General features: G+C 36.7%; 3 protein-coding genes across 5 annotated transcripts; 2 read left to right on the forward strand and 1 right to left on the reverse strand.

Annotated features, from left to right (window-relative positions):
* Positions 1-953: 953 nt before the first annotated feature.
* Positions 954-12,196, forward strand: LOC106083102 (uncharacterized). The gene is made up of 10 exons (XM_013246035.2): positions 954-1,335; positions 1,938-2,042; positions 2,142-3,488; positions 4,328-4,421; positions 4,534-4,901; positions 6,255-6,347; positions 6,412-7,476; positions 9,079-9,327; positions 9,390-9,578; positions 10,959-12,196. The coding sequence occupies exons 1-10, from the start codon at positions 1,003-1,005 to the stop codon at positions 12,099-12,101; spliced, it is 4,986 nt and encodes a 1,661-aa protein (XP_013101489.2). The 5' UTR covers positions 954-1,002; the 3' UTR covers positions 12,102-12,196.
* Positions 3,503-7,798, forward strand: LOC131993997 (zinc finger protein 267-like). 2 transcript variants are annotated; one of them, XM_059366409.1, is made up of 5 exons: positions 3,503-4,421; positions 4,534-4,901; positions 6,255-6,347; positions 6,412-6,975; positions 7,039-7,798. In XM_059366409.1, the coding sequence occupies exons 1-5, from the start codon at positions 4,328-4,330 to the stop codon at positions 7,744-7,746; spliced, it is 1,827 nt and encodes a 608-aa protein (XP_059222392.1). In that variant the 5' UTR covers positions 3,503-4,327; the 3' UTR covers positions 7,747-7,798. The 2 variants fall into 2 exon arrangements, with proteins under 2 accessions (XP_059222392.1, XP_059222391.1); XM_059366408.1 differs by having other exon boundaries at positions 6,412-7,798.
* A 6,580-nt stretch (positions 12,197-18,776) lies between the features above and the next one.
* On the reverse strand, positions 18,777-23,042 carry LOC106083822 (uncharacterized). 2 transcript variants are annotated; one of them, XM_059366414.1, is made up of 7 exons: positions 22,615-22,704; positions 22,277-22,524; positions 21,808-22,145; positions 21,551-21,736; positions 19,329-19,395; positions 19,059-19,270; positions 18,777-19,002 (listed from the first exon to the last, which is right to left on the reverse strand). In XM_059366414.1, exons 2-7 carry the CDS (start codon positions 22,311-22,313, stop codon positions 18,979-18,981), a joined length of 864 nt encoding a protein of 287 aa, XP_059222397.1. In that variant the 5' UTR covers positions 22,314-22,524; positions 22,615-22,704; the 3' UTR covers positions 18,777-18,978. The 2 variants fall into 2 exon arrangements, with proteins under 2 accessions (XP_059222397.1, XP_013102542.1); XM_013247088.2 differs by lacking the exon at positions 22,277-22,524 and having other exon boundaries at positions 22,615-23,042.
* Positions 23,043-23,073: the final 31 nt, after the last annotated feature.

The following is a 23,073-nucleotide window of genomic DNA, read 5'->3' on the forward strand; positions in this document are numbered from 1 at the left end:
AAAAAATTGTTGATTTCATTCAGTGCGAAAGTTTGCCATAACTTATGAAACAATTTTAATCAAAGTATTATATTATAGAGTTAAACCCCGTTTACCCTGCTTTTTAAATCCGGATTTAATGGCTCTATCATCTGTTTTCTCTTTATAAAAACAGCTGAGGAGAGCCTCAAATCCCGATTTAATGAGCAATGTAAACGGGGCTTAACTCTATAATATAATACTTTGATTAAAATTGTAATTGACATCCAAGTTGTCGGCTGATGGCTTGGCTTGCCTTATTCAGTGAATCCTGATGGGAGGGTTGCTTATATCTTTTTAATACAAAACACGTTTTTTGAGGATTTCTAAAATATTCCACAGTGAAGCATATTAATACCTACCTTAATCGCGAAAAACATATGTTTTCAATTGTGAAAAAACAACAGTACCAACAAATAAGGGTTTATGTGCCTGTTTTTCGAGTCAGATAATCTTATTACAGTAATACCTCGCTTTAAGTCGTCTCGGTTAACGTCGTTTCGATTTACGCAGTCGAAAAATTTTTCCTAATAACTTCGATATGCGTCGTTCAATAGTTTCAGTGGGTAATCCCAAAGATGATCAATGTGCGCGTTTGTTTAAAGTCCTTCCAGGTTTGACGGTATTAAGATGTCCGATTTTTGTTTGCATTCTCTTTGTTGTCTTTTTTCGCGCATACTCTTTGCACATATACACACACTCACGCAAATTTCTTTGTGTGTGTTGGCAAAAAGTAGATCAGCTTGATGGCACAATGGCGGATGGAACCATATGATTTGTAAGTGTTGTACAAATGAGACCACCGTTAATTGTTTCGCCATGAGCAGCTGTTAAGTTTTCATGCTTTCGACTGTTTACTGGGAAATGTACACGAACTCACCTAAGGTATAAACATATTCACTGAACGCAAGTTTTGTAAGAAGAAAGTACACAAACGCTAATTGAACATACTCCATTCAAATAGACACTTTAACTTGTAAAAACATGGACTACAACATAGATTTAAAAGATTGTGGCAAAATATTAAAAAACCAAACACAATATCTTCTGAGATGTGGTGATTGTAATGGTGATTTCTATAACTTCGAGGATTTTGTAATTCATCACTCTGAGCGGCATTCGTTGCAAGATAAGAACGATGAAAGGCCAGGCAAAGACGATGACGAATGTGAGATCAAATATTCCAAGCAGGAGCATTTCATTCCACAACATAATGAAGAAGAGGTGATTACTATGCGTACTCGTCAGATGACGAAACAACAATGTACCGAGGATGTCTTTAAAGGGATTGATGATACTAAAAGTAACGATGATAAGGTAAGAAAGATTTGCAACAAAGATTCTTCTCTTACTAACATCCCATTCAAGAATCTCTTGTATAATTGATCAGTTTGGTCGTCTTAGCACTATAAATCACAATATTGTCCTAATAAAATTATCCGTTTGTTAAACTTCTCATATTTTAATAGTCATGTCCATTTTATGCTTAAGCTCAATAATATGCCCCTCCCTTTTAAAGCCAATTTCCGAACGTTGATTCGCCCGGCAAATTCTCTTTGTGGAGAAGTCTTTACTTGTCTGATAAATTTTTTATGTTATGCTAACCTCTGCACCAAGTTGTTCCAAGTAGAAATATTGCGTATATAGTTGATATTGATGTAGTTCGTGGGGCCATATCGGTTAAAAGGTTTGAATGTAGCTCCCTAATGAGACCCTAGAAGTCTCAAATGTAATATTTCGTTAACGTTCAAAAGATGCTTGGTAATAGTTAGCAGTTTAATTCTTAAGACAAAACAAAACTGCTGAAATATTTGTCTACATTTGTCAAAAGCAGGCCTTACTATGCCCTCCGTTCTTAATGGATGGTTTGTGAAAATAACGAACGTAATAGTCTGTCTCATAATGTAACGTTTTTGCAGGAGTTCTTGAAGATTGAACCGATGATGTTTGTAGAAGTTGAACAAGCAAAAGAGGACGAAAGTGATGAATCGGATGAAGATGAAAATGAAGATGATGAAAATGAGGTAAGTTCGCATTGTTTGTAAAGAGGAATGATGCAGGGCATATGTCTGTTGTAATTATCTTATCATTTTTTCCGTATTTTCTTTTCCATTTTTTTTTAGTTTAAAGGCGAGGACATAAAATGCAAAAAATTTGTTTCCGAATTTCTAGCGTCTGAAGAAAACTATATTACTTTTATAGAGGCGTACAAAAAACAACCTCAGTTATGGAACTATAAACTCTATCCCGTTTTATGTACCCAAAAAGATCGGGCAATTTATTTCATTGAAATTGAAAAGGAAATACAGGAACGATTAAATGTACAAATGTCACACGAATATGTTCGTGCAACAATTAGTAGTATTCGAATTAGGTACCGAGAAAAATCGAAAAAATTGGCAGCCCGCAAAGAGAAGAAAGGGGAGAGCTCAGTGTTAAAATCTGTACCTACATGGTATTTTGAAAAATTGCAATTTTTAGAACCCTTTCTAAGCAAGGAATCCATTTTTAAACTAGATCCAGAACTGCCAGATATGACGCAAGAGCAAGTAATAAAAATAATTCATATGTACAAAAAGTTACCGAATTTGTGGAACACAAACCTATTAGAGATATATTGCAAAAATAAACGAGAAGAATGCTTAAAGCAATTGGCGAAGGAGATACACGCGGAAGTCGGTTTGGAAGTCAGTGAATTTTCTTTGCAAAGATATTTAAATGAATTGCAAAAAAGTTTCTACAACGAAAAGGCTGAAGTGCTTCGAAATAAAGCGGACCCCCAAACAACACAATCTGTTTACTATAAAGAAATGGCTTTCCTTGATGACCATGTGGGACCTTTTAAATGCTCTCAGTGCGCTTGTAAATATCGAGGTCCGCTTCAATTGAAAGTACATACATTTCAAAAGCATAACGGTAAACGCTTGTCGTGTCCTGAATGTGGCAAGGAGTATGAACTGTTAGTACCATACATAACGCATGCCAGGCGTCATATGAACGACATGAGTGTAAAATGTCCTCAATGCGATAAAATGTTTTTAAGGCAAGGATATATGAAGGTACATTTGCGAACCCATACCGGAGATCGACCTTATTCCTGTGAAATATGTGGTGCTTCATTTTCGAATGCGACTGCCATACGCGAGCATAGAGAGAGACATAGCAAAGAATTTCAATTTTTTTGTCCGATTTGCTCCAAAGGCTTTTACAGCAAGAAAAATATGAAAAAACACATCCTTATACACTCAGATGTAAAGAAATATCCTTGCAATATTTGCGGAAAAGCCTTTAGAACCAGAATTGCTATGAGGAGTCATGAAACCAGTCACGAAAAAGGTCGTAAATATCCATGTCCAAAGTGTGGTAATATGTACAAGAATGAAAACAGTGTAGCTCAGCACATAAGAAAATCACATCGAGAACTTGTTAAAACTAATCCGTTTATCAATGACCATGTAGAAGAGGCAGAAGCAAAAATTTAATCATTCTTTTCCGATTTATGGTTTGATTTTGGTTTGCCACTCAGCTGTAATTGCTTTGCCGAGAAATAAAATGAAATAAAATTTGGTGTAGCTAAAGAATTTAATATCTTGAACGTTCAGATATTAAAGCTGCTATTAGACGATAAGACATGTCATATGAGCAGTCACTTTCTGTATTCATAATACTTGTCTTATGTACGTCGAATACGAATAGAGCGCGCTCTAATCGGCATGTATTCTCATATGTGTAGTACTTTTTTTGTATAGACATGTATCTTCATGCATGTTCGATGAAATAAAAGCTCGATTTAATCGAAATAGTTGCATATTTATTCCAAAATCCACTAGACATATACAATTTTTGGTGCGTATCACACCATGTGTTGCTGTTTTTGAAATAACATATAACATGTCTTATCGTCTAATGGCAGCTTAAGTAAATTTTAAAAATAAAGTGAAATTTCAGTTGCGTTGCCACCAGTTAAGATGGGTTGCAATACAAAATCCGCCCATTAGATTATTTTATATCCATTCAAATAAAAAGAGGAAAAAGTTGAAAGGTTTTGTAGACCTTGACTTACTTTAACTGGCTAGGCCAAACATTTGTTTCACTAGCCGTGCTGGAAATAGATATCCAGGCGCCTCGATCTTCTGTGCTCTTTTAATTTCTGACACAGTTTTGAAATGTCTCTCCACTTGATGCTTCCACGGGAGTTGTGGTCTTCTCTTCTGCGTGTATCACAAAGCACTGCTTCAGTGAAGCTTTTCATACAATCTGACAACACGACCAAGACAACTCAATCGCTGTTTTTTTTTATGCGTTGAAGATGTGCCATGAAACCAAATTTAATATCCAATGCCTGTTTGAGGTGCATACAGCTGTTTCCTATAAACACAATTTTGTAAACAAACTCACTGAACGTACGTCTTGCGCATTGTATTCTCCTTTTGGGCAACTGCCAATACCTTTTGTTATTTTGCCATGGAGGATGAAAGTAAACAAACTCTAATTGAACATACCCTTTTTTAACAGCAACAACCTCTTATAAAGCCATGGACTACAATTTGGACCTGAGAAATTGTGGAAAAATATTAAGAACTCCAACCCAATATCTTCTGCGATGTGGCGATTGCAATGAAGATTTCTATATCTTTGGGGACTTTATAACACATCATTCCAAGCTCCATTGTTTGCAGGATAAGGACGTTGATAGTCCAGACGAAGATGATGCCGAAGACTATTTGGATGAATGTGAGATCGAATACTGCAGTGAACTGAATGACATTCCTGAACATGATGCAGATGAAATGATTGGTACTCAAAGCCGTCATAGAATGAAACAACAATGCACCAAAGACATTTTTCAAGAAATTGCCGACGGCGAAAGCATTCATGACGAGGTAAGATTTTTTTTTTTTTTTGCAAAATCTAATATGCCATCTTATTTCATCGTCTTTAAACTAAAACATTGGCGATGAAAACTTAATTTAACCGCTGAATTTCCGAATTGTTTTTTTTTTACAAGAGATGTTGGTCCAAGTGCAGTTTACTGGCCCCTCATCGATTTCTATGAAAATTACATATACTGTACAGCTTGGGGAGCTGATTCCAGCGATTCCAGGTCCCCGGGGGCGGACCTGGGTTTTGAGAAATAGGCCTCGAAAGGCTCAGTCAAACCTATAAAATAACTCTTACGTTTTCCATCCGATTTTTGCAAATTTGACATCTGAATGGCAAAGAGAGTTTAATTAAATAATTTTGGCTTTTATTCCATTGTTGGACATATGGAGTAGGAGAACGTCTTAAATCCGGCCTAAGTCCGTCAAATTTGTCAAACTTTGGATGACATGAGAGTTTTAATTAAAAAACTTTCGACCTTTTCCCACTGTTGGACATATGCAGAAAGAGAAAATTAAAATTTGTTGGTGTATTTTTTGTTTTGTTATTAGTAAGTTAAATTATACATCAAATGAAAGCTTAGCGGAGTGGCAATTTTGATCTTGTGTAATTTTGAATAAATTGTCGTTTTTTGAAAAAATTTATTCAAAATTTTACCATTTTCATTAAAACTAAGAAAGTTTAAAAAAAAATGTTACATATTGTCTGAAAAGAGTGTTTTTGTTACCTCCAAATCGGTTAAAAAATTTATAAGCATTTAGCTTTTGAACTTTGAAGACCTATATCTCATGGACTAGGTGCTTCCCCAACAATATTTTTGTACTGTTTCAATCAGCATATTGAACTCTATTTCCCGAAAAAAATTACCTCATTTGGCGAGGGGCCCGTAAGCTTCACTTCTACGTCTAACGGCAATAATTTCAATTTTCATAATCAGCTGTTCTGATTTGAGGTTTAACTCTGCTGGAGGTTTAACTCTGATCTGATAATAATGGACAGAAATATTAATACAATTATTCGAAATTGAACCGGTATTCCTAGCAATAATTTTTTAAAAACTCGATAAACATTCAATTTTTAACCAATTTGTTTGAGCATGTTTCATTTTTTTATTTGGGAATTGTTTCATAATGAAATAATATCCACACAATATTCACAATATTTCCCAAATTACTTTTGGGGGTTATTTATTTTTTTTTTTGCTTTGGAGGTTATTTCATTGGAGATTATTTCATAGAGGGAAACATATTCTTTATGTAATGTTCGGGGGAAGATCATTTTATCCATCAGTCTGAATTAATAAAAAAAAAAAACAATTTGTCCTTAGTACCACCGATTGGTTTTATATTTTATAGGAGTTCGTGAATATTGAGCCCATGCCTTTTATGGAAGATGAAAAAGCCAAGGAGAACGATAGTGCTGAATATTTTGAATCTGATGAAGATGGGGTGAGTAAGAATCTTTTAATATGTAGGCCAAGAATAACAATTTAATTCTTTTTTAAATTTTTAGTTCAAAGACGAGGACATTAAATGCAGAAAATTCGTTTCCGAATTTCTAGATTCCGAAGAAAACTATCTTGCTTTTATAGACGCCTATGAAAATCAACCCCGCTTATGGAACTATAAACTCTATCCCGTTTTATGTACAAAACAAGATCGAGCTGTATATTTCGCCGAAATTGCAGAAGAAATACATAATCGACTGAATATACAAATGTCGGAAGATTACGTTCGTGCTATAATTTATCGTATTCGAACTAAGTACCGGGAAAAATCGAAAAAATTAGCAGACCGCAAAGAACGAGAAGGAGGGAGTCCAAAGTTAGCAACCGTACCTACATGGTATTTTCAAAAATTGCAATTTTTAGAGCCCTTCCTAAGCAAGGAGTCAATCTTTAAATTGGATCCAAAACTTCCAAATATGACACAGGAGCAAGTGATAGAATTAATTCATATGTACGAAATGTTTCCGAATTTATGGAACACAAACCTATTGGAGAATGTTTGCAAAAATAAACGAGATGAATCTTTAAAGCAGCTGGCGGCTGTGATACATTCAGAGACTGGTTTAGAGGTCAGTGAATTTTCTTTACAACGATACTTAAATGAATTACAAAAATGCTTCTACAACGAAAAGGCTAAAATGTTGCGAAGAAAAGTGGACTCACAAATCAATTCATCTATTTACTATAAGGAAATGTTCTTCCTGTATGACCACGTGGGACCATTTAAATGTCCTCAATGCCCTAGTAAATATCGAGGCCCACTGCTATTAAAAGTGCATAAAACACAAAAGCATAACGGTGATCGTTTGTCATGTCCCCAATGTGGCAAGCAATATGAGCAGTTGGAACCGTATATAACGCATGCCAGGCGGCACATGAACGACTTGAATGTGGAATGTCCTCAATGTGATAAAATGTTTTTAAGAAAAGCAGATATGAGAATACATTTGCGAACCCACACCGGAGATCGGCCTTATTCCTGTGAAATATGTGGTGCTACATTTTCGAATCCGACTGCTATACGAGAGCATAGAGAGAGACATATCAAAGAAATAAAATTCCATTGTCCGGTTTGTTTTAAAGGCTTTTACAGTAAAAAGAATTTGAAGAAACACTCTATTTCGCATACAGATGTAAGGAATTATCCTTGCAAAATTTGCGGTAAATCCTTTAAAACTAGAAAAACTATGAAAAATCATGAAACTACTCACGAAGAAGGTCGTAATTATCCATGTCCAATGTGCGGTAACATGTATAAGAATACAATAGGTGTATCTCAACATATGAGAACAGCACATCGTGACGTTGCAGGAACTAAATTTAATCCGTTTATTGATTAGAATACATTTCCAGAAACTAAAAAACAAAAATAAATATAAAATTAAAAAGATATTTTTGTATTTTAAATTGGAAGATATTATGGACATAAGTTGGACGAAGCCAACTTTTTAATATCCCACCCTTCATCAGTGGAGCGAAATGAATCTATGATTTTAGATTTTACTGAGAACTGAATAAAAATATAATTCAATATTCAGGAAATATGATTGTGGTACAAGCCTTTAAAAACTTGAAGGCTACAAAATTAATCTAGAGAAAAAGATGTAGAATTGTTTGCCGTAAAAATCCGTTTGCTTCGTCTAAGATCTCGGGTTTCAGATCCGTGTTTATGCGGTCAAAACTAGGAGTATGCTCATGGCGAAACAATTAAAGGTCATCTCATTTGTACAACAACCACACATCATGTGGTGCAATCCGCCATCTTGCTATCAAGCTGATCGACTTTTTCCCAACACACACAAAGAAATTCGTGTGCGAGTGTGTATCGTGTGCGTACATGAGCAGAGAAAATGCGAGAAAGAAGATAACAAAAAAGAGAATGCAAACAAAAATCTGCCATCTTAATACCGTCAAACCTGGTCGGCTGTTAACAGCTGTTCGCGTGAGACGATCTTTTTAAATCCGCCTTGGTTGCTTTTGTGGGAATTGTTTGCAGAGTTGAATTTTTCAACGCAACGCTCAAAAACAAAACACATCGCGCTCATTCTGTTTTGGCCATTATTGTTGCACAAAAAAGATGGGCGAGTTCGCTTAAGCTGAGTATTCTGTTCAGTTTTCAGAATTTTTGCGAAAAAATTTAACAAAATATAACTTTTTCATACAAAATTACATGAATTTTGTGGTACTAACGCAACCTTGCATTCATATCACACCAGGATTAGTTGTTTTTAAGTGCTCCTTATAAGCCATTAGCATAAAAAGCCATTTATTTATTTCACATGTTTTTATACTACAGTTTTTTTTTTTTTATCGAGTTTGACAGTTGTTCACGTGAAAAGCCAAATAGAGTACCAACCATTACTCAAAAATATTTAAAAATTTTGCTTACGATTTTACTGGAGGTTTTTAAAAGCAGCAATTTGCAGCCTCGTACACATGGTTCATACAAATCAGCTGTTTTGGTAAAATATATAACGGAAGAGACTCTCTTGCAAATGTTTACAGGCATAGTACGCAAACACACCTAATACTTTCTGGACATAACATGGTACAATGTGAACAGCCCTAACTCGGACTTTCTCAAAAAAAAAAGGAAAAAAGAAGAAGATTGAAAACAAATTTTAATTTTATTTTCAAGTAAAAGATCCAAGTTTATCAATTTTATAGGATAGAAAATAGCAATGGAAAAATATGCGGACTATTTGAGATGTGGGGAGATATACAAATCTCCCTCGCATTCGAATAAAACTCCATATATTTTAAAATGCTATCAGTGTGCTGACATATTCCTATTGCTGGAGTCGTTCATATTTCATATCGAGGATTATTGCAATGCAGACCAACAAAATGATGCAGTCACTGTTGTCATAGATGAACAGCAAGAGCCAAAGGAAGATATTGAAAATATTGAAGAATGTGATGTAAGCTCTCAAGGAAAGATACTAGGGATGAAAAACTTGCTCTTTATTTTAATTTGTTTTAGGATGCTTCGGTCATGGTAAAGAACGAACCTATCAAAGACATTGAGTATGAGGAAATCGTTATGGTAGAGGATAGTGGGAATGTATCTGTTACGCCAGAGGGAGGATCAAGTACAGATGATGCCGATGAGGGATGCGAAGGTTTCGTGGTCTATGAGATAGTGGATATAAGTGATGCTGAGAATGACAGTGTAAGTACATATGTAATATAAAAAATCAGTCTACCAACAATAAACTAAAGTAGGAAAAACAAGACAAAAGGCTAAATTCAAGTAACAGTAGTCTAGGTTTCACCGACCTCTGAATAAATACCTCCTGAGATTTTGTTACAACAAAAAGTGATTTGGTTGTAGAATAGGAAAGGCTTTGTAGGTGACGTGTCGTCCCTGTTCATAAGTGGGATAGACATATAGCACAATGGCATATTTAATTCATGTGGCATTTCATCATGTGGCTTGTTGGCCCAATTTGCCGGAACATAATTGAATAAAAAAATTGGTTTACCGAAGGAGGTTAACTTAATCAGGTGCTACGACGGATGATTACAAGAACAGTAATCACTTGATAGCTGTTTACCGCTCCCGCTATCATATCCTCGGTATCCTTGGTATCCTTTCTCTTAAAGCGCTGAACCCAGTCTAAATTATAAAGATCCTAACCAAGGTCTCTAGGCTGTATTTGCTTATCTACAAGATGGTGATTTTCAAAAGTGGTGCGATAAAAACCTGTCTTCGCTCCGAGTTCACATGAGAACTAAAGTGACAGCCTGTCACCGTTCGTTGTTGTTTTTTAACCCATAATCGCTGTTGGCGTACAGATTGATTAATTCTGAGCTCATTCCGAAATGATTATGCTTGCCAGATCAAGCCCCAGAAATCTGGCTGCTTAAATTGGTATGGTGTACAGCGACTGCAGTTAGACTAGTTCGTTTCACCGGTGCGGACGTACCCGGTATTTCTCAGTTGAGCTTTTCATGATAGAGATGAACACTTCAAAGGCCGGAGCTTTAAGTTCATGCTTATGTGATATTCATAGTTATCCTGTGGCGGGCTTTCAACGTATAAAGCTTGGTCGATAGATGGTGAATTATGCTGATATGGTGTGGGCTTTAGAAGTAGCAGATACATAGTGGAGAAACTTACATGTCGGTCAAACATAGCCCTTGCAGTTATTTTATATCATTGTTGTAGCCAGATTTTCATGCGGAGGTGGCGAACCTGTGGACGCGTCCGGTAGCTCACAGCTCGTGACAGCAATGAGCGCGACACAGATGTCAACCTCGATGTTCCGTGTGCATTTTTTATTTATCAGCCATGTAAAACTTCTACGATATTATCAGAGACACTCATGATGGCTCAGCTTTGGAAAGGAACCCCCTTATCATTAGTAAAAACCCATTAGTAGTATTTTGGCTATATAAAATTCAGCCAATGATTATGTTAACAAGCTAATTGGACTTGACAATAAAAGTATGTCCATTAACATGGAGTTTAAACTTAAAATTTTCCAAACTTTTTAGTTTTGATGACTATATATTCTGTCATATTAATTTACTCTGTTATTACTTTCAGAAAAAACCCGCCGATAATCCTGTACCATCTTTCGTTTCAAAATTCATGGAATCACGTACAAATGTCATCGAACTAATAGCAATGTATAAGAGATTCTATTTGAATAGTGGATCAGCAATAAGCACAGGATTAAAATTGGAACCGCATGATTTAGAAAAGCTAACTGTAAACTTCAATGCCAAGCGTCGTTTGAATCTTACTTCGTCACAAATTGGTGCCATCATTTATCATTTGCACCATGAATACAGCCAATATCTAAAGGATACAAACGATAACAAAGGATCGGATACTACTAGTAAGCCTTCTTGGTATTTTCAGTTTTTGAATTTTTTAGACACGACCAAAGAGAAAAGCTTATATGAAATCGAAGACTATCCTACGAAGTTGTCTAAAGACATAATTCTAAAAATTCTAGATATATATAAGGACTTTCCTCAGTTATGGGACACAGAATTAGTCGAATATTGTTGCAATAATAAACGACGTGAAGCTCTTGAGGCAATGTTGGAAGCTCTTAAAGCGAAAATAGCCTTAAAACTGAATCTGAACTCACTGAAAAAGTATTTGCAATCCATTCATAGCTTTTACCAGAAAGAAAAGAAAAATCATATGAGCGGCACGGAATTCACACTGCCGTCGTCAGAGATATCCCATAAAGATATGGAATTTCTCTCAGCTCATGTGGGTCCCTTTCAATGTCCATATTGTGATGTCGAAATAAAATGCCCTTTCTCATTGAAAATACATAAATTTAGTTCCCATGGTGGATGCATACCTTTTAACTGTTCCCTGTGTCGCAAGCAATTCCGTACTTCAAACCTGTACATATATCACGCCAAATGGCATATGAATGACTTAACTATTGAGTGTAAGCTATGCAATAAAAAGTTTATTAACGCATCCGAACTGAAAACACATATGGTTTCCCATAACCAGCAGAAGAGTTTCAAATCACTGCAACCTGATCTCAAGTCCACAAATATGTCAACAACTGACGTCGCTAATAAGAGATTTAAAACGACACCAGTAAAAAACACCAATTCAATAACGCTCAGAGGATTTCATAAATGTTCAGAATGTGGAATAGCATTTAGGATGAGTAAAAGTCTCCACAATCATATGCAACTTCATAGGAAAATGTGAAGACGTAGAATTTTTAATTATCAAGATATTGTTAGATATAATTGTAAATTAATAAACAATGTTAATATAAATCTGAAATTATATTTTAAAAGATATTTTTTTAGTGTTCTTATTCAATCTCATCAGATAGTTAGAAGTGTAATCTGGAAAATTTTGTATAATTTCCAGGCAGCTCACTACAACTTCGAAAAGATCAGATGACGTACTAAGGGACGCTAGCTCTATAGAAGAAGTGGAGTTGGGATAGCATCAAGCCAATTCAGAATGGCGATGTAGGTTAGGTTAGGTTAGGTTTGGTTGAGTTGAAAGGCAAGCATATCTCAAGCTCGATCGCTAGGCCGAGACCTTAAATCCTTTGCGTTTACCCAAAGAGAGAACAAAATAATAAACGTTGAGCTCCACCACAGTACGGTGGAAGACAGTAAAATTAAATAACAAGGAAACGAAAACAAAAAGCACTGCGGTACGACAGTCGGGTTTACGTAATGGAATCGACCTGGGATTACTTCTGGCCATGGATTACTTCCCCTCCACTAATTTGCAGTCGGAACAACAATATGCACTGAAAACGAAGGAGAACGGAGAAGTGCTGGCACCGATGAACTTCCTTCAGTTAGATATTTCAGCCCCTACTGTAGTTCAGAATGACTAAAGGTTTGTGTATGTTGTTGTTGTAGCAGTGTGTTGTACACTGCGGCGGCAGCCCTTGCCGATTAAGAACTCCATCGGATGGATGGGATTGACGGATTGTGTATCCTGGAGAGAATACCTTCAGATCAGGTTGAGTATGGCATTCAGCGCTTCTTGGAGTCATGTAGCTTATCGATTTTTTACGCCAAATTTTGTGAAGATTTTTCAAAAAATTACATCTTTATTGCAATATTTGCTCAAATCGGGCGAACATATATACAAACCAAAAAAAATGGTTGAAGAGGATTAAATGAAAATTGCGATATGCACCGATAAACATAGCTAAATCAAATCAGAAAGTGATTCTGAGTCGATCCGCATACTTATCTCTCTTCCTTCTGGATGTTTCAAGCAAAATTCACTAAATTATAATACCATGTTACATCGTACATGGTTTAAAGGACTTAATGTGCTGTTGTGTGTGGTTGAGAACATTTCTATCGTGGGAGTCATTAAATCTGCACAAAAGGAAGTTGAAAACAATCGCAGGCGATATCCCTTTTTAGTCTAATAAGTGTCTCGGTACTGGAAACGCCGTCCCATCAGGTTTTATGTACCCACGAGAGACTAAATAGGAAGGGAAAAAAGTTTAAAATTCGATTATGTGCGCCATTAAAAAACAGTAAATTCTCTGTTCCTTCAAGTTTTTCTGCCTGCTAGGGCACAGATAATTTTTATTTCTTTTCCAGGTTTATTTTTCTTTCTCCTCGAGGTTATTTTCCGAAGATTTGTTTGCAATATTTCTCCCCGGCTGGGATTTGGACAGCCAACCGAGTTGCGAGGCGTATGGTTTCCCTTTGTGCTACACACCTTGCTAGGGTAATCTTTCAGAAGGCTTAGAAAACATACATTCTCTTGTGAGTGGTTTTTTGAGTTAGTGTTACAAGAAACAAAAAAATCTATTTTTAAATTTCTACCAATAACAGGTAAAGTGTGAAACTAATTAGCGAAATATGAAAGATAGAATGACGATAGTGATGTAGTTTGTGGTTTAAAATCATGAAATCTTTACAAACTATATTTCAAAAGTAACTAACAAGTGTCAAATTAGCGAGGTAATGAGAAATTCACTCCCAAATGTTTGCTGGGATAAACACAATACCTTGGCCCATATGCCGTATAATTTACATTTCTATGAAATATTAATACGCTACGGTGTACTTTACTTTACACGGCATAAACACGTAAACATAAACAAGTAAAAGCGTGCTAAGTTCGGCTGGGCCGAATCTTGGGAACCCACCACCATGGATTCTGCTAAAAGTTTATACAAAACAAGGATTCTGCTAAAATTTTATACAAAATAAATTAAGTTGTAGGGCATAATTTTATTCTACATACTAAACTTCTATCAAACCAGCTAAAATTAAAGCTTCTAGAAACTGAACAAGGAGGATCGAGAGACTGGTTTATATGGGAGCTATATCAGGTTGTATACAGTTGTTGGAAATCATAACAAAACACTACATGCAAAATTTCAGCCAAATCGGACAAAAATTGCAGCTTATAAGGGCTCAAGAAGTCAAATCGTGAGATCGGTTTATATGGGGCTGCATCAGGTTATAGATCGATTTGGACCGTACATGGCACAGTTATTGAAAGTCATAACAGACCACTACATATACATACATGCTCAATTTCAGCCAAATCGGACGAAAATTGCGGCTTCTAGGGGCTCAAAAAAACAAATCGTGAGATCGGTTTATGTGGGAGCTGTATTAGGTTATAGACTAATTTGGAGCCTACTTGGCACAGTTATTGGAAGTCATAAGAGAACAACACGTGCAAAATTTTAGCCAAATCGGACAAAAATTGCAGTTTATAAGGGCTCAAGAAGTCAAATCGGGAGATCGGTTTATATGGCAGCTATATCATGTTATAGACCGATTTGAACCGTACTTGGCAAAGTTGTTGGACTTCTAGAGGCTCAAAAAGTCAAATCGGGCGATTGGTTTATATGGGAGCTATATCAGGTTATAGACCGATTTGGAGCGTACTTGGCACAGTTATTGAAAGTTATAAAAGAACAACACGTGCAAAATTTCAGCAAATTCGGACAAAAATTGCAGCTTATAAGGGCTCAAGAAGTCAAATCGGGAGATCGGTTTATATGGGAGCTATATCAGGTTGCATACAGTTGTTGGAAATCATAACAAAACACTACATGCAAAATTTCAGCCAAATCGGACAAAAATTGCAGCTTATAAGGGCTCAAGAAGTCAAATCGTGAGATCGGTTTATATGGGGCTGCATCAGGTTATAGATCGATTTGGATATAACAGAACACTACATATACATACATGCTCAATTTCAGCCAAACGGACGAAAATTGCGGCTTCTAGGGGCTCAAGAAATCAAATCGTGAGATCGGTTTATGTGGGAGCTGTATCAGGTTATAGACTGATTTGGAACCTACTTGGCACAGTTATTGGAAGTCATAAGAGAACAATACGTGCAAAATTTCTGCCAAATCGCCGAAAAATTGCGGCTTCCAGGGGCTCAAGAAGTCAAATCGGGAGATCGGTTTATATGGGCGCTATATCTTAACCTGAACCGATATGGCCCATTTGCAATCCCCAACGACCTACATCGATATTAAGTATCTGTGCAAAATTTCAAGCGACCAGCTTTACGCGTTCGAACTCTACCGTGATTTCAACAGGCGGACGGACGGACATGGCTTGATCGATTCAGAACGACGAGACGATCAAGAATAAATATACTTTATGGGGTCTTAGACGAATATTTCGAGGTGTTACAAATGGAATGACCAGATAAGTATACCCCCATTCTATGGTGGTGGGTATAAAAAATGATACACTTGAGTTCGTTGCATTATCCCTTAGATGGATGGTTGGTGCAATTATTTTGGCATCTGCATTTGCAAATTTCGATAAATTTAAGATGTATTGCGCAACAGTGTGAGCAGATTTTTGCTGCAAAATTTGAGACAATTTTGGATAGTGGGGTTTGAAGTTGTATATATGTACATACATATGTGTATACAACAAGGGAAGACAAGTATCCCGAATCTGGTACCACTAGAGTCAGAAGCCACTGGCTCCTCGATTCCAGGCTGAGGGATTAACGTGGTGGATGTAGTTTAGAGCAAAAGAGCAGTGAGAGCAGACAGGTTCTCAAAGAAATGAGAACCTAAAGTGGAACTGCTTCTGACTGCTAGTGCGGGACACACACACAGAAGGTGTTCTATAGTCTCTTCTCCTTCGATGTCCTCACAGCTTCTACAAAAGTCGTTGCTGGCAAACTTCTGTCTGTCAGTATTTTTCCGATTAAACAGTGACCTGTCATGACGGGCACAATGGCTGAGAAGTCCGTTCTAGCCAATGACAGCAAAGCAGTAGACCTCTTCAAGTCTAGGTGAGGCCACATAGTTTTGGAATGCTCACAGCCCCCTCTTTGTGACCATCTATCATTCGTTGTCCTTCGGACCTGGTCCTGAAAACTTAGCTTACATGTCGTTAGAGGCATACCCACAGATTCCAGTATCCCTGGAATGTGTAGGGTAGTTCCTAGTCTCGCAAGCTCGTCCGCTTTATGATTTCCTGGGATATCTCTGAGGCCCGGCACCCAGAAGAAGTGAATTTTGAACTGTTCAGCCATCTCTTTGAGAGTTCTGTGACAGTCGAGGGCGGTTTTTGTGTTCAGAAATACGTTCTCCAGGGATTTAATGGCTGCTTGGCTGTCTGAGAAGATATTTATGCCAATCGTCGTAATGACATTATATCTTAGCCATTCCACCACTTCCTTAATTGCAAGGATCTCGGCCTGATACACATTGCAGTGGTCGGGTAACCTTTTCGATATGACCAGTTCTAGATTTTTAGATTTTATACACCAGAGCCCACCTGGTCGTTTGGAACCTTCCATATAGAAGTCTATGTAACTTCTGTTATCAGAGATGTCGTTGTTCCAATCGGTTCTATCAGGAATAACGGTACAGTAATTTTTATCAAAACACGGCTCAGGTAGGGTGTAATGTGGAGGTAGTGATCCTCCTGAACCTCCTAAAAGTGAACAAGGTCGTCTTGGTCCATAGTTGAGTGTTTATTTACTTGCCTTGTCCTATCGAGTAATACAGCCACTCAGTATTCAAGCACGATCAGTGCCACCCTGGCTCTCTCTAAGACTCTCCCCCTTATACCGCTGATTGATTTTGCAGCTAATTCATATTCGTACGGAACATTCTGCTATCCGAAACCTGTGGACGCGCCCAGTAGCTCTCGCCTGAGATCAGTGTGGTGCTTAACCAGTGTAGTACTCATCGTCGTCGTCGTCGTAGTCACATTTGAATGTGAAGTTGGCGATCCTCGTCAAGCTCTTATAGGCGGCAAGCTAGTTCCGGTCTATACGACCGATCGTCGCGGGAGCATAAGGCCATGGTGCAAGAGCCGGTACCACCTGTCCTCTCACTGAGACTCTCCGTGCGATATCGCGACTGCAGTTGCAGCTACTCGGTACCTTCCAGCTAAGCTTCTCGTGATAATGAAGAACACCACACAGATTGAAGCTCAAAGTTCCAGCCAGTGTGGTGCTCATAGTTATCCCTTGGCGGGCAGTACTCATAATTGTCCTGTGGCGTGACATGATGATATCTTTGCCATTGAAATAAAAATATTATTAAAAGCAAGAAGTTGGCAAACACGTTGCATAGTTTGCTGCTAGTTTTAATAAAAAAATTTCAAATCATATTTTATATGCGAAATTTATTTTTTTATACCCTCCACCATAGGATGGGGGTATACTAATTTCGTCATTCTGCTTATAACACATCGAAATATGCGTCTGAGACCCCATAAAGTATATATATCCCTGATTGTCATGTCATTTTTAGTCGATCTAGCCATGTCCGTCCGTCTGTCTGTCGAAAGCACGCTAACTTTCGAAGGAGCAAAGCTAGCCGCTTGAAATTTTGCACAAATACTTTTTATTAGTGTAGACCGGTTGGGATTTGACTCCTTGAGCCTCTACTGGGCGCAATTCTCATCCAATTTGACTGAAATTTTGCACGTGGTGTTTTGATATCACTTCCAACAAATGCGCTAGGTATGGTTCAAATCGATCTTGGGTCTTGATTTCTTGAACCTCTAGAGGGCGCAATTCACGTTCGATTTGACTGAAATTTTGTACGTAGTGTTTTGGTATCACTTCCAACAACTGTGTTAAGTATGATCCAAATCGGTTCTTAATCTGGTATAGCTGCCATATAAACCGATCTTGGGTCTTGACTTCTTGAGCCAATAGAGCGCGCAAATGTCATTCCATTTGCCTGAAATTTTGCATGGGGTGTTTTGTTATGACTTCCAATAGCTGTGCTAAGTATGACGCAAATTGGTAAATAACCTGATATAGCTGCCATATAAACCAATGTGGGATCTTGACTTCTTGAGCCTCTAGAAGGCGAAATTCTTATCCGATTTGGCAAAAATTTTGTGCAACGGCTTCTCTCATGACCTTCAATATACGTGTCTAATATGGTCTGAATCGATCTATAGCTTGATACAGCTCCCATATAAACCTATCTTCCGATTTTGCTTCTAGAGCCCCTATAAGGCGCAATTCTTATCCGAATGAACTGAAATATTGTACAATGTTCAGCATTCAATTAATTTATAGTCGAAATCGGACTATATCAGTTCTTATTCAATATTCTTTGTTTGCCTAAAAAGAGATACCGCGCATAGAACTCGACAAATGCGATCCATGGTGGAGGGTATATAAAATTCGTACCGTCCAAACTTAGCACGCTCTTACTTGTTATTTTCCAAAAAAAAAATAATCACATTTGTGAAATGTTATGATATCTTAACTATATACATAGTATATAGAACGATTTATTCGTATTAAACATAGAAAGACCAACTAAAATATTACAAACTAAAATAAATAGTATATTATATTCATTAAAATATGGCTATTAGTTTAATGGTCCATTTAATTTAATAGTAATTCTAAATGCGAATACCGTAATGGTTGCATTTATTGTCTAAACATTTATTATTAACACAAGTTTATGTTTGTTGGCATCTGAAACAAATATACATAATGGAAATACATACATTTATACGTTTTTATAGAGTTGGTGGTAAACACTTTTAAGGGCCAACTTAACATTGGAACCTTGCCAACACCATGTTGAATAATCGAACATACGTTTTTTAACAACTTTTTATAAATTTTGTTGTTCAGTAATCTAAAAAAAATTATCCGATTTTAATCTATATCAGTTCCTTTTTATTGTGGTCTTACAAAACCCATAAAACGTTGATCGGGTGATCGTTTTTGATCACATTGTAAAAAGTCGTCTCCCCTTTCAAATTGACGGTTTTTGCGACTGCTAGTAACTGTAGGTGTGTTAGTTGCTGTTGTTGATGTCTGACCTTTTAACGATTTTACTTCATCCAGTAAGCGATAAATGAGACGGTGTGCTAAATCGAGTTTGTCCATAAGAGCCTGTACGTCTAATACAAAAAAATGTTACTAGACCTATATTATGATATCTAATGTAATCGAATCTACCTGATTTTGTTGCCGTTGTTTGCGCTTTGTACGAATTTGCCGTTTGTTCGTCGGTAGTAATGTCCGCCTAAAAGTGTTATAATTTTATATTAGTTTAGGTCAGCATCTATCATCTTTATATATGTTTTTACAAGGCTATTTATGACAATATTTAATTGTAACTAAAGCATGTTTTTTGAATTTAACGGAAAAGAATAAGACTACGAAACAAAAATGAAGAATATTCTACATGATATGTGTACATCTAAAAGATTGAAAATTGACCCGACTTCGAAATTCCAAACGAAAAACAACAAATTAGTTGAAAAACTTTTCAACTGAAATCTAATAAATATTCCAGAGAAGAATAAACTTGCAAGCAGAACTTCATTGGCCCCGAGGATTAACGGATTGCCTAAAATTCATAAAGAGGGTACACCATTGAGGCCAATATGTTCATATGGTAATTCCCCGTTCTATAACATATGTAAATACACGGTAAATACTTTGGAACATACAACCGCGAATTCTAAATATAACATAAAGGACGCAGTTGACTTCAAGATAAAAATTGGGAACCTCAAAATAGATAAAGACGATATTTTTATTTCATTTGATATGGTTTGATTATTTCCAAGCATCCCGGTGAATTTGGCTATACAAACAATTGAGAGAAAATGGGGAGAAATTGAAAAACATACACGTATACCATGCAACATTTTTAAGGAAATTATTTCATTTTCTATCAAGGACACAAGATACTTCAAATGTGAGGATAAAGTTTAGGAGCAGCTCAAGAGCATGTCTATTGGTTCCCCAGCATCACCCATCATCGCCGATATTATTATGGAAATAGCCAAGTCAAAGATAATAACTAAATATGTGGATGATATCTTCACAGTCGAAAGGAAATCGGATGTGGACTAAACTTTAGAAGCTCTAAATGCTTACCACCGACAAATACAGTTCACTAAGACGAGAAACTAGAAAACAAACTACCATACCTTGACTGTATGGTACATAGACAAAATAACGTACTGAAAGTTGATTGGTACCAAAAATCGACCGCTTCCGGACGACTTATCAATTTTCATTCTAAACACCACAGACGAATAATAACCAATTCCGCGGCAAATTTTATCAAGAGAGTTTTTAGCATTGGCGACACTGAGTTTCATGCGAGACACGAGGGAAGAGTAAAAAAACATTTTAAAAGCCAATGATTTTCCCAGTCACACTATAAGACAATTGATATGCAAAGCCAAACAAAGCTACGGAGACAAAGCTACGGAGACGATTCGAAAAGGCCTAATATACAAAAGGAAAAAATATACAAAACGGTATCATATGAAGAAGGCTTTCCAGAAAGACTAAGCAAGACCAATATCTACCATAAGGAGAAGTATCAGCTAGCCTGGAAGACAAACAGGACCGTCAATGAGCTATTCAGCAAGACCAAGTGCATAATCGAAAAATAGAGCAAATCGAATTTGGTGTATAAAAATAAATGCAACGGGGACAAGACTCACATATGCCCAATGGCATATATTGGCACTACTGTGACAAAATTGAAAACTAGACTATCTTCATACAAGTCAGACCAAAAAGCTGTAAATAAACCGCTAGAGCAGAAAACCGCCCTTGCTGTCCTCTGTGCCCAAACTGGCCACAAACCGAACATCAAAGACGTAAAGTTGCTTACTCTGTAGAATCATTACAAACGCAGTTTCACTCTTGAGATGCTGCACATTATTGACATTCCTCCTTACGAGAAAATAATTGACAAGAAAGATGTTTAAAGTTGAGCAAGTGTATATCGACAAGTCATCAATAAACATAGAAAGAGAAAATCAGCTGACAACCGATAGTGAGATGAAAAGAAGCACATCGAATGTAACACTGTTTTAACTGACCTGCAGCCGAAAACATTAAGTAAGTCATTAAAATACCAAAAGGTCAACTACACGCGAAGAAATCGGAAAATAATATGCTCAAGAAAAAAATTATCAATCCTGTTTCGGAGCTGTGAGTTTTAGGGTGCGTCAATTTTGGTGGTTATCACAATCGTAATCTACGACAAATTCTAAGAAGTTTTGCCCAAGAAAGCATGGGTATGGTTTTTACTGCTATCTAAACTGGACCTATATCTTTTTTTTTTTATTTGCCAAGTTTCCTGCTCATGTTCCCCACTTCAGTGGCATTTTTAAGTAAACGTTCATTAAATCCAACATTAACATAAATACCTCGTCCTCATATGTCACGCTCGCCTCGTCCTCTTTATCTGATATAGTATTTGTATCTTCATACTCATCAATGATTTCCATTGCTGATTCTGTTTTAATGCTCACGTTTTCGGGAAAGCGGGTAACATCATGAGTTGCAATTAGCGGATCAGAATTGAAATCTGCTTTATTCGATAAACGATCATCCTAATAAATACAATAAATAATAAAGAAATCTTTAAATAATGTTTACAAAATTAGTAAGATTAAGTACTAACCCCATCACGATTATTGTCAGATGTGTTCGATGTATTTGTTTTGCGTCTTTTTGTAGCAATGCGATAGTCGTGTTCTATATTTACTGCTGGTGGCTCCTTTTGCATCAAATGTTCAGAGCAAAGATCTTCATCATGTTCCTGTTCCATATGATTTATAAAGGAATCCCAATGTAAGCAAACCTGGGAGCAGAACATACAATTCAGGACATAAACCCTTCTTTGGGCTTGAAAACAAAAGGAAACATTTCCACAGCTCCAATCGGTTGTTCTTGTAGCCATATGGCTGGGCGGTGCTGATGCTGATTTGTAAGAACGCGAAGACATGGTATCTGTAATTGCTGCAATTTAAATATTTTGTGAAAATTGTATTTTTATACAAAATAACATTATCAATTATTTTTTATGTAAACAGTTCTAATAAAATTTTATTGTTTTTGTAAAATAATATGTTTTATTTCCATTTCAATACAATTTTCGTTCAAGATGCTTTTCTTCAAAATGCCCATTCTGGTATTTACTGAACTTCATTCATTTAAAAGTACTGTTCGTTACTTTCGTTACTATATCCGCGCGATTCTATTTAAGTACGTTGCATATCATCGACTGGCAATACTTGCAACTCTCAATTTGGCAACCCTGGTCTCAGTCGACAGAGACAATAGAAAAGGGCCAACGAATGAATGAAACTCGTTACTGTATTGCAATAAGCTGCCGGAGCTGATAAATGAAGAAGACCGACAGATGGGAAATATGTAGCTGATGTTAGTGAACTGTTCATACGAGTTGGGCAGTGCATTCACGACATACCTGAATTCATGATTGAACAATTGTTTTTGACAATTTTTTGACGAACCGATTGAGCACTTGATGAAGGCAATGCTGAGATTGCATCTTCATTTAGAAATTCCTCAGGTTCCGTTTTATGTTTTTCAGGATCCAACACTATATGTGAATGCTTTTTTTTCATGTGTCTGGATAAGTTCCCATTTGATCCTCCAGCAATGCTGAGAGAAGCTTGACAATAATTGCATTTTGCCCTTGTTCGACCGTCTTCCATGAAATGCATCCATATGCAGCTATACTTTCTAGTCGACGACATATTTAATTTTTCACGTTTTACACTTTACGTTTGCAAAAGTTAGTATGTACACGTTGAAATTCTGGAATAGAGTGGTGTAGTTCGCGAACACACAACAGTAGCTCATATGAACGGGTCACTGAAATGAATTAACTGAACTAGTTCGCATCAATTGTCTCTTTCTCGTT

Source organism: Stomoxys calcitrans, chromosome 4 (assembly GCF_963082655.1).
Source record: "Stomoxys calcitrans chromosome 4, idStoCalc2.1, whole genome shotgun sequence".
In the NCBI taxonomy this organism is placed as follows: Eukaryota; Metazoa; Arthropoda; class Insecta; order Diptera; family Muscidae; genus Stomoxys; species Stomoxys calcitrans.